The sequence below is a fragment of the Hyla sarda genome (assembly GCF_029499605.1).
Source record: "Hyla sarda isolate aHylSar1 chromosome 1 unlocalized genomic scaffold, aHylSar1.hap1 SUPER_1_unloc_12, whole genome shotgun sequence".
In the NCBI taxonomy this organism is placed as follows: Eukaryota; Metazoa; Chordata; class Amphibia; order Anura; family Hylidae; genus Hyla; species Hyla sarda.
In genome coordinates this window covers 310,379-325,262 of record NW_026607573.1, presented here as the reverse complement: position 1 = coordinate 325,262, position 14,884 = coordinate 310,379, and the positions used below count along the sequence as shown (strand labels likewise).

General features: G+C 46.8%; 1 protein-coding gene across 3 annotated transcripts in view; it reads right to left on the bottom strand.

Annotated features, from left to right (window-relative positions):
• Positions 1–208: 208 nt before the first annotated feature.
• The window catches only part of LOC130297957 (oocyte zinc finger protein XlCOF22-like), a 29,607-nt gene continuing 14,931 nt past the window's right edge, over positions 209–14,884 (bottom strand). For all 3 annotated transcript variants that reach the window (XM_056550824.1, XM_056550825.1, XM_056550826.1), the window contains 5 exons: positions 5,675–5,766; positions 5,501–5,585; positions 5,327–5,418; positions 5,137–5,230; positions 209–2,488 (listed from right to left, as the gene is read on the bottom strand). In XM_056550824.1, coding sequence (XP_056406799.1) covers positions 888–2,488; positions 5,137–5,230; positions 5,327–5,418; positions 5,501–5,585; positions 5,675–5,766 — 1,964 coding nt within the window. In that variant the 3' untranslated portion in view covers positions 209–887. The remainder of the gene's footprint in view (positions 2,489–5,136; positions 5,231–5,326; positions 5,419–5,500; positions 5,586–5,674; positions 5,767–14,884) is intronic.

Genomic DNA, 14,884 nt, shown 5'->3' with positions numbered 1-14,884 from the left:
TGGGCCACGGCCGTCACGCCCTCTCCCATAGACATGAATGGAGGGGGCGTGGCGTCACGTCTCAGAGGTAGTGTCAGGCACAGAATGCCGGGGACTGCACAGAGATCATGGGGGTCCCAGCAACAGGACCCCTGCGATCATACATTTTTATCTCTTATCCTTTGGATACGGGATGCACTGGTTCGTCTTCCTCAGTGTTATAAAACCAAGACCAAGCACACAGTAGTCTAATGTCATTAGCCCTGCACCCCCTGATAACACCATACGTAGTGAAACATGTTGGAGTAGATGTATAAGGCCGGAATACCCCTTTCATACTCGCTGCTGCCTAAATAACAACAATGCCCAGGCGCTGGTCATCAATCGTAATAAAGAAAGCAAACATATACATATGTGGATAGTACTACAGAATATACTGCGCATGCCACATCAAGAAAAGATGGAGTACACGATTATAACAAAGCACAATATGGCAGACAAGTAATATACAGAAACTCCTTATCATACTGAAAGCTTTTACAATTATTTTTATTATGGTTACTGTTTCCCATGGAGATGTACCCCTAAAGGGGGCAAATTTTTGGCAGTCTCAGAGACCACGACAGGATAAGCAGCACATATGGTTGTTCGTATAGGATATAACAAAAGTAAAAGTTTCATAGAATAGAGAAAAAGAACAAAACAATAAAAAGATTTAAAGAAAAAACTGATAAAAAATTGGAAAAATATTTAAATTAGTAAAAGAAAACTGTAGCGAGAATAAAAATTACTTTAAAAACTACACGAACACTATGAAACGAAGCTATAAAAGACATTTAGTGGACAATAATGGGAGAAAATCCCCAAAAAACAAAATTTCTGTAACCAGCTAAAACTATACCAAATTCCTAAATTATATTTTCAGAAGAAGGGTCGGGGTGTACAAGGTTCTCCCCTATGTGACTTTTCTCATGAGCAACAAGACGCGATTTAAGTGTAAAACATTTCCCACATTCTGAACACGCATACGGCTTCTCCCCTGTGTGAATTCTTTGATGTTTAACAAGAACTGATCTGTCTTTGAAACATTTACCGCATTCTGAACACGAATACGGCTTCTCTCCGGTGTGAATCATCTGATGTTTAATGAGAGTTGATGTTTGTTTAAAACATTTCCCACATTCAGAACATGAATACGGCCTCTCTCCTTTGTGGATTCTCTTATGTTTATTTAGGTTGTTTTTTTGGGAAAAACATTTCCCACATTCTGCACACATATACGGCTTCTCTCCTGTGTGAATTCTCTCATGATTCGTTAGGCTGCCTTTAGTAATAAAACATTTACCACACTCTGAACAGGAGTACGGCCTCTCCCCAGTGTGACGTCTCTCATGTATTGCAAGATCTGCTTTACTTGTAAAAGATTTCTCACACTTTGAACATGAATATGGTTTCTTTCCCGAGTCACTTTTTAAGCTTGCATATGTCTTCAGTCCTTTGTGAATTCTCTCATGTTTAAAAAGTTGAGATCTTTGCGTAAAACATTTGCCACATTCTGAACAGGTATAAGGCTTTTCTCCTGTGTGACATCTCTCATGTATTATAAGCAGACATTTCCTTGAAAAACATTTTCCACATTCTGAACATGAAAATGGTTTTTCTCCTGTGTGAATTCTCTGGTGATTCCTCAGGTTGCCATTAGTACTAAAACATTTCCCACATTCTGAACAGGAATATGGCTTCTCTCCTGTGTGACTTCTCTCATGGATAACAAGATCTGATTTACTTGTAAAATATTTACCGCATTCTAAACATGGATATGGCTTCTCTCCTGTGTGACTTCTCTCGTGTTTTACCATATCTGATTTGCTTCTAAAACACTTCCCACATCCTGAACATGAATACGGCTTCTCTCCTGTGTGACCTCTTTCGTGTTTTACCAGAACTGATTTATTTCTAAAACATTTCCCACATTCTGAACATGAATAAGGTTTCTCTCCTGTGTGACTTCTCCTGTGTGTCAGAAGACTTGATCTTCTTGTAAACCATTTCCCACATTCATCACATTGAAACCTTTTCCCCACTTCCTGACCTGGCCTTGTGATAATGTGTGGTCGGTGAGGAGAAGGTTCCCCATAATCAGGGGGATTATTATAGGATAGATCTGGAAGGACATTAGGGGTAAGGAGGTCTTCTCCTGAGGAGCGCTCCATGATCCCTCCATCTTCTCCTGAGGAGCGCTCCATGATCTCTCCATCTTCTCTTGAGGAGCGCTCCATGATCTCTCCATCTTCTCCTGAGGAGCGCTCCATGATCTCTCCATCTTCTCCTGAGGAGCGCTCCATGATCTCTCCATCTTCTCCTGAGGAGCGCTCCATGATCTCTCCATCATCTCCTGAGGAGCGCTCCATGATCCCTCCATCTTCTCCTGAGGAGCGCTCCATGATCTCTCCATCTTCTTTATAATTCAGGGATAACATGACGTTTTCCTCAGGGTTCTTGGGATTTTCTAAGAGAGTTAAAATAGATTATAATAATTTTTTATTATTATTATAATCTTAGTTAATTATTTATTTACACACAATGTAGACTTTTATATACTGGTATTTGGTTGGGGACACTTCGAGCTGCGCCCAACGAAATACAAATACATCTGTATGCCTGAAATGCACATTCCTACAAATATAAAATAAATTATACAACATATATAAAATATATTTAAGGTGAGTCAAGGAAGTAAATGTGCAAAGTACTGCACAACGACAATAATAAAAGCATACATACAGCTCACAATACGAAAAGAAGCAACTCAGTATCCCACCAAACCCGATGTGTTTCACTTGGATGCTTCATCAGGGATCACCCTAAAAACTGAACTTAAAGCCTTGACTTTATTTCTGGCAATCTAGTAATTCACTGTGTTCTAATATTTATTTATTTTTTGCATGCAAGTGAAATTTTGGTATTGACCACATTGAGTTACAGATGTATTTGTCTTCCTCTATGAGGATACTGCGGCTCCACAGATGACCTCGGAGAGGACCCACAGATGACCTCGGAGAGGACCCACAGATGACCTCGGAGAGGACCCACAGATGACCTCGGAGAGGACCCACAGATGACCCCGGAGAGGACCCACAGATGACCTCGGAGAGGACCCACAGATGAGAGGACCCACAGATGACCTCGGAGAGGACCCACAGATGACCCCGGAGAGGACCCACAGATGACCTCGGAGAGGACCCACAGATGACACCTTGGAGAGGACCCACAGATGAGAGGACCCACAGATGACCTCGGAGAGGACCCACAGATGACCTCGGAGAGGACCCACAGATGAGAGGACCCACAGATGACCTCGGAGAGGACCCACAGATGAGAGGACCCACAGATGAGAGGACCCACAGATGAGAGGACCCACAGATGAGAGGACCCACAGATGAGAGGACCCACAGATGAGAGGACCCACAGATGAGAGGACCCACAGATGAGAGGACCCACAGATGAGAGGACCCACAGATGAGAGGACCCACAGATGAGAGGACCCACAGATGAGAGGACCCACAGATGACCCCGGAGAGGACCCACAGATGACCTCGGAGAGGTCCCACAGATGACCTCGGAGAGGACCCACAGATGACCTCGGAGAGGACCCACAGATGAGAGGACCCACAGATGACATCGGAGAGGACCCACAGATGAGAGGACCCACAGATGACATCGGAGAGGACCCACAGAAGACCTCGGAGAGGACCCACAGACGACCTCGGAGAGGACCCACAGACGACCTCGGAGAGGACCCACAGACGACCTCGGAGAGGACCCACAGACGACCTCGGAGAGGACCCACAGACGACCTCGGAGAGGACCCACAGACGACCTCGGAGAGGACCCACAGACGACCTCGGAGAGGACCCACAGACGACCTCGGAAAGAGGACCCACAGACGACCTCGGAAAGAGGACCCACAGACGACCCCGGACAGGACCCACAGACGACCCCGGACAGGACCCACAGACGACCCCGGACAGGACCCACAGACGACCCCGGGGAAGACCCACAGACGACCCCGGGGAAGACCCACAGACGACCCCGGGGAAGACCCACAGACGACCCCGGGGAAGACCCACAGACGACCCCGGGGAAGACCCACAGACGACCCCGGGGAAGACCCACAGACGACCCCGGGGAAGACCCACAGACGACCCGGTGAGGACCCACAGACGACCCCGGAGAGGACCCACAGACGACCTCGGAGAGGACCCACAGACGACCTCGGAGAGGACCCACAGACGACCTCGGAGAGGACCCACAGACGACCCCGGAGAGGACCCACAGACGACCCCGGAGAGGACCCACAGACGACCCCGGAGAGGACCCACAGACGACCCCGGAGAGGACCCACAGACGACCCCGGAGAGGACCCACAGACGACCCCGGAGAGGAACCACAGACGACCCCGGAGAGGACCCACAGACGACCCCGGAGAGGACCCACAGACGACCCCGGAGAGGACCCACAGACGACCCCGGAGAGGAACCACAGACGACCCCGGAGAGGAACCACAGATGACCCCGGAGAGGAACCACAGATGACCCCGGAGAGGACCCACAGATGACCTCGGAGAGGACCCACAGATGACCTCGGAGAGGACCCACAGATGACCCCGGAGAGGACCCACAGATGACCCCGGAGAGGACCCACAGATGACCCCGGAGAGGACCCACAGATGACCCCGGAGAGGACCCACAGATGACCCCGGAGAGGACCCACAGATGACCCGGAGAGGACCCATAGATGACCTTGGAGAGGATCTCTATGTGCAGTCTCCTCCCTTAGGTCCTGACTATACATAACACAGGATCAGGATCACTGGGGCCTGAAGGGTTAATGTAATGTAGATCTAAGGTGGAGCCTCCCCTGAAGAAACCTCTGAATTCCCTCTGTAATCTATTATTAGATACCTGGGGTAACACCTCCTGGAAATATTACATCCTTGGGGCAACACCTCCTGGAATTATGACATACCTGGGGTAACACCTCCTGGCATTATTACCTACCTGGGGGTAACACCTCCTGGAATTATTCCATACCTGGGGTAACACCTCCTGGCATTATTACATACCTGGGACAACACCTCCTGGCATTATTACATACCTGGGGTAACACCTCCCAGAATTTCCTCCTTCACTTCCCTCATACACTCTTCTTCTTCTTCATCCTCTACTTTAACAATATTCAGATCTTCCCCCTGATGTGACATACAGAACAAATCATTCCTAAAATCTACCCCCACATCTATGACTGCAGGACCCCCCTATAGAGATATAGGATCAGCCTCATCTACCTGATGCTTCTCTGGGACATTTCCCTCTGGACAGTGCTGGGAATACAGAGGGCGGGGACACCTCTCGGGTGGATTTCTATTCATGACTCCATCTGTAGGGAACACACAGGGACAGATTAGTTAATTTCCATGTGATGATCAGATAATGGATCTAGGAGACCCTAGTGTCCTTACGCTGAGGATTGGCCCTGAAATACGTTTCCTCTTCTTCATCATCATGATCTATCATCTCGAACTTGACATCCATCAGATCTTCACCCTAAATAAACAATAGAAATACAAAGGCAAATTAACTCGGCTTCAAATACCTTATGGTCTTATTTTCGGGGACACTTTAGCGCCATCTACCTGATGCTTCTCTGGGACATTTCCCTCTGGACAGTACTGGGAATACAGAGGGCGGGGACACCTCTCGGGTGGATTTTTATCAATGACTCCATCTGTAGGGAACACACAGGGAATGAATACATCAGTGCTGTTTATGAAGGTATGTGTGCCCTGTGCTTGTATTCATATCCAATCAATATTCATATTTTTTGTTTTATATATTATCAACATTAACCCCTTAAGGACAATGGACGTACTCCTACGCCCCCGTTTCCGAGTCCTTAAGGACCGAGGACGTAGGAGTACGTCCTGTCCATTCCCAGCCCCCCACCGCTAGCCGGAGGGGAGCCGGTGCCCGATGCCTGCTGAAATCGTTCAGCAGGCATCGCGGCATAACGCCGAGGGGGGTCATTATGCCCCCCCATGTCGGCGATCGCAGCGCATCGCTCGTCAATTCAGACGAGCGATGCGCTGCGATTCCGTTCCCCGCCGCTCGCCGGGCGGGGATCGGAGCCGGATGTCTGCTGATTTCTATCAGCAGACATCCCGGCAGTGTGCAGGAGGAGGTCCGGAGGACCTTCTATACCTGCGATCGCTGCAGGACGCCGGTAACTACTTACCGGCGTTCTGCAGCGGTTCCGGGTCATCAGGGTCACGTGTGACCCTGTGACCCGGATACAGATGGTGACTGGTGGTGTAGTATACACCACCAATCACCATCCATGCTGTACTGGGGGCTGGCATTGTGGCCACCCCCTCAGTACAGTTGTGATTGGGTGGCCAAAGTGGCCACACCAATCACATAGTAATGGGAGGGGATGGTGGGGGCTAGGAGCACGTTGCTCCGTTCTGCCCACCATTCCACAGAGATCTGGTGTGCAGGACGGAGCCCCGTGCTGCCCACCATCCCCTGAGTCCAAAAAAAGTGCCCCTTGCCCCCTTTCTGTGGCCCCTTGGCACAGAAATCGCCAGGGATAGCTTTAGATTAGGTAGGGACAGGTTAGGGTTAAAAAAAAAAAAGTTTTTTTTTGTCTTTTTTTCAGCGTACCTCAGTGGGTGTCCGTGGGTCCGTAGCACCTTTAGCTGCGTGACCCCGGCCCTGCTGGGTCGCTGCGGTCTGCCGCCAGCCTTTTTTTTTTGGTGCAGATCTTTTTTTTTTTTTTTTTTCACTAAGCGTGTGTGCGGACCCTCTTAGTTATAAAAGAGCGGTCCGCCACCGTTTGTTAAAGCCCACCCGCCGCTGATCAGTCCCGTAGTACTGATCAGCGTTTTTTTTTGTGGTGCCGGCGCTTTTTTTCGGGTTTTCTAGCGTGTTTTTGCACCCATAGGCGGTCCGTGCCATCAGTAGCAGGCGTGTACTGTGTGGCCGGACCTTACCTGTGTGTGTGCGGCGTGCCTCACCGCTGTCGGTGATTTATCACTGATCAGCGTTTTTTTTTGTGGTACAGGCACTTTTTTCGGTTAACGCGGTTTATTTTTTGCACCCATAGGCGGTCCGTGCCACCAGTAGCAGGCGTGTACTGTGCGGACGGACCGTACCTGTGTGTGCAGCCAGTCCCGCCGCTGTCTGTGATTTATCACTGATCAGCGTTTTTTTGGGGGTTCAGGTGGGTGCATTTTTTTCGGGGTAAAGCGTTTTTTTTTTTTTTTCCCAGTTTTTTTTTGTGTGGGGGTCAGTGGCCAGACCCCCCACTGACTTCTGCGCCCCCTGCCGCCACAAGCGCTAATCAGTGCGCACACCACTGATTAGATAAACGCTTTTTTTGGCGCAGGGCTTTTTTGCGCTAGAAGTCCCCCCTTTTTTTTTTAAAAAGGCTCCTTTTTATTTTATATTTTTTTCTGTTAGGGCGGGTTAGTTTAGTTAGGTTAGGTTAGGGAGGGTTAGGGCGGGTTAGGGAGGTAATATCGCACCACACCACACGCAGCACACACACCAATAAAGTTTTCCCCCCCACACACACACACACACACACCCCCCGTATCCACATTAGAGTAGGGAAATGGCCCGCAGAGTGTTTTCGGCGGAGGAGGCATATGACCTAATTGCCTCCGACACCGAGAGCGGCTCAGAGGACGATGAAGACCCCACCTTCCTTATTTCATCGTCCTCCTCATCATCTAGTTCTGATGATGAGCCACCAAGGCGGCGGAGACGCCGCCGTGCGGTGCCGCAAACCTCCTCTGCCCTTGACCCTGTGCCCCATGCTAGTATGAGTCCCCCTGGCGCTCATACTAGTGAAGCCCCCCTGCCAAGATCACTGGTACATCGTACCGGAGAACTTGACTGGGCTGAGCCAGCGGACCACGAGCCCGTGATTCCTGAGTTTGTTGGCGACTCAGGAATCAAAATTAACATCGCCGGGTTCACTGAAAAGGACTTTTTCGGTCATTTTTTCAGTGACGACTTTGTTAATTTGATGGTTACACAGACGAATCTGTACGCCCAACAGTTCGTCGCCGCTAACCCGGGCTCACTTTTAGCTAGACCCGGCGGCTGGACTCCAGTCGATGCAGCCGAAATGAGGACCTTTTGGGGCCTTGCGCTGCATATGGGTATAGTTAAAAAACCCTGTGTCAGGCAATATTGGAGTGGGGACGTCTTTTACCAGACACCCCTCTACAGTATGGCCATGGCAAGTTCCCGGTTCGAGGCCATTCGGAGATGTTTGCATTATGCTGATAATGCGGCATGTCCCCCCCCGAACTGATCCCGCGTATGACCGCCTGTATAAAATCAGGCCGGTCATCAATCACTTCGGGGCCAGATTTTGGGAGGCCTATGTCCCGGGGCGGGAGGTCTCTATTGATGAGTCTCTCATCAGCTTCAAAGGGAGACTCAGCTTCCGGCAATACATCCCGACCAAGCGGGCGCGGTATGGCGTGAAGATGTATAAACTTTGCGAGAGTACCTCCGGGTACACTTGCAAGTTTATAGTGTATGAGGGACGAGATTCCCGTTTTGAACCCCCAGAATGTCCCCCCACTCTGGGTGTTAGCGGGAAAATCGTTTGGGGCCTTTTGCACCCATTGCTAGATAAAGGTTACCACCTTTACGTGGATAACTTTTATACTAGTATCCCTCTCTTCACGTCCCTCGCCGCCAGATCCACGGTCGCTTGTGGGACAGTCCGGAAGAATCAAAGAGGCCTTCCGCCCCATCCCCTACATGCTCCTATCCCCCGGGGTGAGTCCCGTGCCTTTTCTCATGAGAACCTGTTGTTGGTCCGGTATAAGGACAAGAGGGATGTCCTTATGCTCACCACAATTCATGGGAATGGCAGCACCCCTGTCCCTGTGCGAGGTACCGTGGGACCGGTCCTCAAGCCCGATTGTATTCTGGACTACAATCGGTATATGGGGGGAGTTGATCTTTCTGATCAAGTCCTCAAGCCATATAATGCCATGCGGAAAACACGCGTATGGTATAAAAAGGTTGCGGTCTACATGGTACAGGTTGCCATGTACAACTCTTTTATACTGTACCAGAACGCTGGCAACACAGGGACATACCTGGAGTTCCAAGAGGTAGTTCTAAAGGCCCTCATCTATGGTGACCGCCAAAGAGCGGGTCAGAGCACCTCTGGAACTTTAGGTCCCCGGATCGTCCCCGGCCAACACTTTCCAGGTGTGATCCCCAACACTGGAAGGACGGGACGAACCCAGAAGAAATGCAGAGTGTGTCACAAGAAGGGGAGACGGAGGGACACCACCACTCAATGTGACAGTTGCCCCGATCATCCGGGCCTCTGCATAGGCTGCTTCAGGGAGTATCACACTTCCATGGAGTACTAAATTTTCCATCCTTTGCCCTAATTTTCATTCCCCAGAATTCGGCTCCAATGTACCAGTCCAGGGTACATTGACTTCCAAATTTTAAACCAAAACACACCCCCAAAAAACAAAACCTTTTTCCCAATAGCCCAATATTTTTTTTTTCTTCCCCCTAAAAAATGGGTCATGGGACACAGAGTCAACAGCATTGGAGGTTTGCAGTTGCCTCAAATGCGCAACGCTCTCTCTCCCCACCTGAGCGGGTTGCGCATTTGAGGTAACAGAATAGGGACGGCCCCACACATCCCCTTCCCAGAATGATGATTCAGAGTATAGGGTTTGGGGCGGGCATCATTTTTACTTTTGGCTGTACTCTGGGTCATCATTCTGGGAAAATAATTGGCATATCAGTACTAAAATTGCAATTTTCTTCCCCCCATAGTACACTTCATCCATTCCTGGAAAATAAATGAAGGGAACACCCGTCTGTTCCAAATCTCCACTTCACCCTATACACCTTCCCTAGGGGGTGTACTGTTTGTAGTATTCTCACATGTGGGTGTTCCTTTCTTGTATTTTCCTCTGAATGTATGTAACTGTTAGGTCCGTAACAAACATCCGCCTCAAATGCGAAGAGTTCTCGCTGAGCTCTGTCGTATTTTCAGGCGACAATTCGGAGTCACATGTTAGTTGTTCCCAGAAAGATGAAGCAGAACATAGGTTGAAAATTGCAATTTTCAAAAGCTACCCTTCATCCATTCCTGGAAAATAAATTTAGGAAACACCTGTGCATTAAAAATTACCCCTATACCCATTCCCCAGGGTGGGTACTTTCTGTAATGGTGTCACATGTGGGTGTTTCATTTTTGTATTTTCCTCGGAATGTATGTAACCGTCAGCTACTGATATGCCAAAGGCCACAAATACAAAGTGACCTCTATGACTTCTGAGCCTTGTTGTGCGCCCGCCCAGCATGTTACCCCATATGTGGATGTATTTTTATAGTCAGGGGGAAAAGCCCTCCAAAATTTGTAACCCAATTTCTCATATTATGTTAATAATTGGGTAACCCCAGCATTTTACTGTAAAAAAATCAAATTTTTCAATTTATCGCCCACTTTTCAAAAAAAACCTGTGAGGTGTTATTTCCCGCTGTACCCCTTGTTACGTTCATTGAGGGGTGAAGTTTCTAAAATGGTGTCACATGTGTTTTTTTTTTCCTGTTGGGGGCTTTATAAATGCACATGACCCCCGACTTCAATTACAACAAAATTTTCACTCCTTCTATTCTGAGCATTGTAGTGCGTCCACAGAGCAATTTACATCCACATATGGGGTATTTTTTTTCTCAGACAAAATTGTTCTACAAATTTTGGGGGCCTTTTGCCCTATTACCCAATGTGAAATTGAAACATTTGGGGTAACACTGTCAATATAGTGCAAAAAAATCAATTTTTTCACTTTTACGGCCCACTGTTCAAAAAACCTGTGAGGTGTAACACTGTTACGCTCCCCAAGGGGTCTAGTTTCCAAAATGGTATGCCATGTGTTTTTTTTTTACTGTCCTGGCCCCATAGGGGCTTCCTAAATGTGGCATGCCCCCAGAGCAAAATTTGTAACTCCTTCTCTTCTGAGACCAGTAGTGCACCAGCAGAGCGCTTTTCACCCCCATATGGGGTGTTTTCTGAATCGGGAGAAATTGGGCTTCAAATTTTGGGGGGTATTTTCTGCTTTAACCCTTTGTAAAAATGTAAAATTTTTGGGAAACCAAGCATTTTAGGTAAAATGTATTATTTTTTTTTTTACATATGCCAAAGTCGTGAAACCCCTGTGGGGTATTAAGGTTCACTTTACCCCTTGTTACATTCCCCGAGGGGTCTAGTTTCCAAAATGGTATGCCATGTGTTTTTTTTTAGCTGTCCTGGCACCATAGGGGCTTCCTAAATGCAGCATGCCCCCAGAGCAAAATTTGCTTCAAAAAAGCCAAATGTGACTCCTTCTCTTCTGAGACCTGTAGTGCGCCAGCAGAGCACTTTTCACCCCCATATGGGGTGTTTTCTGAATCGGGAGAAATTGGGCTTCAAATTTTGGGGGGTATTTTCTGCTTTAACCCTTTGTAAAAATGTAAAATTTTTGGGAAACCAAGCATTTTAGGTAAAATTTAATATTTTTTTTTACATATGCCAAAGTCGTGAAACCCCTGTGGGGTATTAAGGTTCACTTTACCCCCTGTTACGTTCCCCGAGGGGTCTAGTTTCCAAAATGGTATGCCATGTGGTTTTTTTTAGCTGTCCTGGCACCATAGGGGCTTCCTAAATGCAGCATGCCCCCAGAGCAAAATTTGCTTCAAAAAAGCCAAATGTGACTCCTTCTCTTCTGAGACCTGTAGTGCGCCAGCAGAGCACTTTTCACCCCCATATGGGGTGTTTTCTGAATCGGGAGAAATTGGGCTTCAAATTTTGGGGGGTATTTTCTGCTTTAACCCTTTGTAAAAATGTAAAATTTTTGGGAAACCAAGCATTTTAGGTAAAATTTAATTTTTTTTTTTACATATGCCAAAGTCGTGAAACCCCTGTGGGGTATTAAGGTTCACTTTACCCCCTGTTACGTTCCCCGAGGGGTCTAGTTTCCAAAATGGTATGCCATGTGTTTTTTTTTAGCTGTCCTGGCACCATAGGGGCTTCCTAAATGCAGCATGCCCCCAGAGCAAAATTTGCTTCAAAAAAGCCAAATGTGACTCCTTCTCTTCTGAGACCTGTAGTGCGCCAGCAGAGCACTTTTCACCCCCATATGGGGTGTTTTCTGAATCGGGAGAAATTGGGCTTCAAATTTTGGGGGGTATTTTCTGCTTTAACCCTTTGTAAAAATGTAAAATTTTTGGGAAACCAAGCATTTTAGGTAAAATGTATTATTTTTTTTTTTTACATATGCCAAAGTCGTGAAACCCCTGTGGGGTATTAAGGTTCACTTTACCCCTTGTTACATTCCCCGAGGGGTCTAGTTTCCAAAATGGTATGCCATGTGGGGTTTTTTAGCTGTCCTGGCACCATAGGGGCTTCCTAAATGCGGCATGCCCCCAGAGCAAAATTTGCTTCAAAAAAGCCAAATGTGTCTCCTTCTCTTCTGAGACCTGTAGTGCGCCAGCAGAGCACTTTTCACCCCCATATGGGGTGTTTTCTGAATCGGGAGAAATTGGGCTTCAAATTTTGGGGGGTATTTTCTGCTTTAACCCTTTGTAAAAATGTAAAATTTTTGGGAAACCAAGCATTTTAGGTAAAATTTAATTTTTTTTTTTACATATGCCAAAGTCGTGAAACCCCTGTGGGGTATTAAGGTTCACTTTACCCCCTGTTACGTTCCCCGAGGGGTCTAGTTTCCAAAATGGTATGCCATGTGTTTTTTTTTAGCTGTCCTGGCACCATAGGGGCTTCCTAAATGCAGCATGCCCCCAGAGCAAAATTTGCTTCAAAAAAGCCAAATGTGACTCCTTCTCTTCTGAGACCTGTAGTGCGCCAGCAGAGCACTTTTCACCCCCATATGGGGTGTTTTCTGAATCGGGAGAAATTGGGCTTCAAATTTTGGGGGGTATTTTCTGCTTTAACCCTTTGTAAAAATGTAAAATTTTTGGGAAACCAAGCATTTTAGGTAAAATTTAATATTTTTTTTTACATATGCCTAAGTCGTGAAACCCCTGTGGGGTATTAAGGTTCACTTTACCCCCTGTTACGTTCCCCGAGGGGTCTAGTTTCCAAAATGGTATGCCATGTGTTTTTTTTTAGCTGTCCTGGCACCATAGGGGCTTCCTAAATGCAGCATGCCCCCAGAGCAAAATTTGCTTCAAAAAAGCCAAATGTGACTCCTTCTCTTCTGAGACCTGTAGTGCGCCAGCAGAGCACTTTTCACCCCCATATGGGGTGTTTTCTGAATCGGGAGAAATTGGGCTTCAAATTTTGGGGGGTATTTTCTGCTTTAACCCTTTGTAAAAATGTAAAATTTTTGGGAAACCAAGCATTTTAGGTAAAATTTAATATTTTTTTTTTACATATGCCAAAGTCGTGAAACCCCTGTGGGGTATTAAGGTTCACTTTACCCCTTGTTACGTTCCCCGAGGGGTCTAGTTTCCAAAATGGTATGCCATGTGGGTTTTTTTAGCTGTCCTGGCACCATAGGGGCTTCCTAAATGCAGCATGCCCCCAGAGCAAAATTTGCTTCAAAAAAGCCAAATGTGACTCCTTCTCTTCTGAGACCCGTAGTGCGCCAGCAGAGCACTTTTCACCCCCATATGGGGTGTTTTCTGAATCGGGAGAAATTGGGCTTCAAATTTTGGGGGGTATTTTCTGCTTTAACCCTTTGTAAAAATGTAAAATATTTGGGAAACCAAGCATTTTAGGTAAAAATTTTTTTTTTTTTTACATATGCCAAAGTCGTGAAACCCCTGTGGGGTATTAAGGTTCACTTTACCCCTTGTTACGTTCCCCGAGGGGTCTAGTTTCCAAAATGGTATGCCATGTGTTTTTTTTTAGCTGTCCTGGCACCATAGGGGCTTCCTAAATGCAGCATGCCCCCAGAGCAAAATTTGCTTCAAAAAAGCCAAATGTGACTCCTTCTCTTCTGAGACCCGTAGTGCGCCAGCAGAGCACTTTTCACCCCCATATGGGGTGTTTTCTGAATCGGGAGAAATTGGGCTTCAAATTTTGGGGGGTATTTTCTGCTTTAACCCTTTGTAAAAATGTAAAATTTTTGGGAAACCAAGCACTTTAGATAATTTTTTTTTTTTTTTTTTACATTTGCAAAAGTCGTGAAACCCCTGTGAGGTATTGAGGCTCACTTAATTCCTTGTTACGTTCCTCAAGGGGTCTAGTTTCCAAAATGGTATGGCATGTGGGGGGTTTTAGCTGTTCTGGCACCATAGGGGCTTCCTAAATGCAACATGCCCCCCAAAAACCATTTCAGAAAAACGTACTCTCTAAAATCCCCTTGTCGCTCCTTCGCTTCTGAGCCCTCTACTGCGCCTGCCGAACACTTTACATAGACATATGAGGTATGTGCTTACTCGAGAGGAATTGGGCTACAAACACAAGTAAAATTTTTCTCCTTTTACCCCTTGCAAACATTCAAAAATTGGGTCTACAAGAACATGCAAGTGAAAAAAATGAAGATTTTGATTTTTCTCCTTCACTTTGCTGCTATTCCTGTGAAACATCTAAAGGGTTAAAACGCTTACTGAATGTAATTTTGAATACTTTGGGGGGTGTAGTTTTTATAATGGGGTCATTTATGGGGTATTTCTAATATGAAGACTCTTCAAATCCACTCCAAACCTGAACTGGTCCCTGAAAAATATTGAGTTTGAAAATTTTGTGAAAATTTGGAAAATTGCTGCTGAACTTTGAAGCCCTCTGGTGTCTTCCAAAAGTAAAAACACGTAAATTTTATGATGCAATCATAAAGTAGACTTAT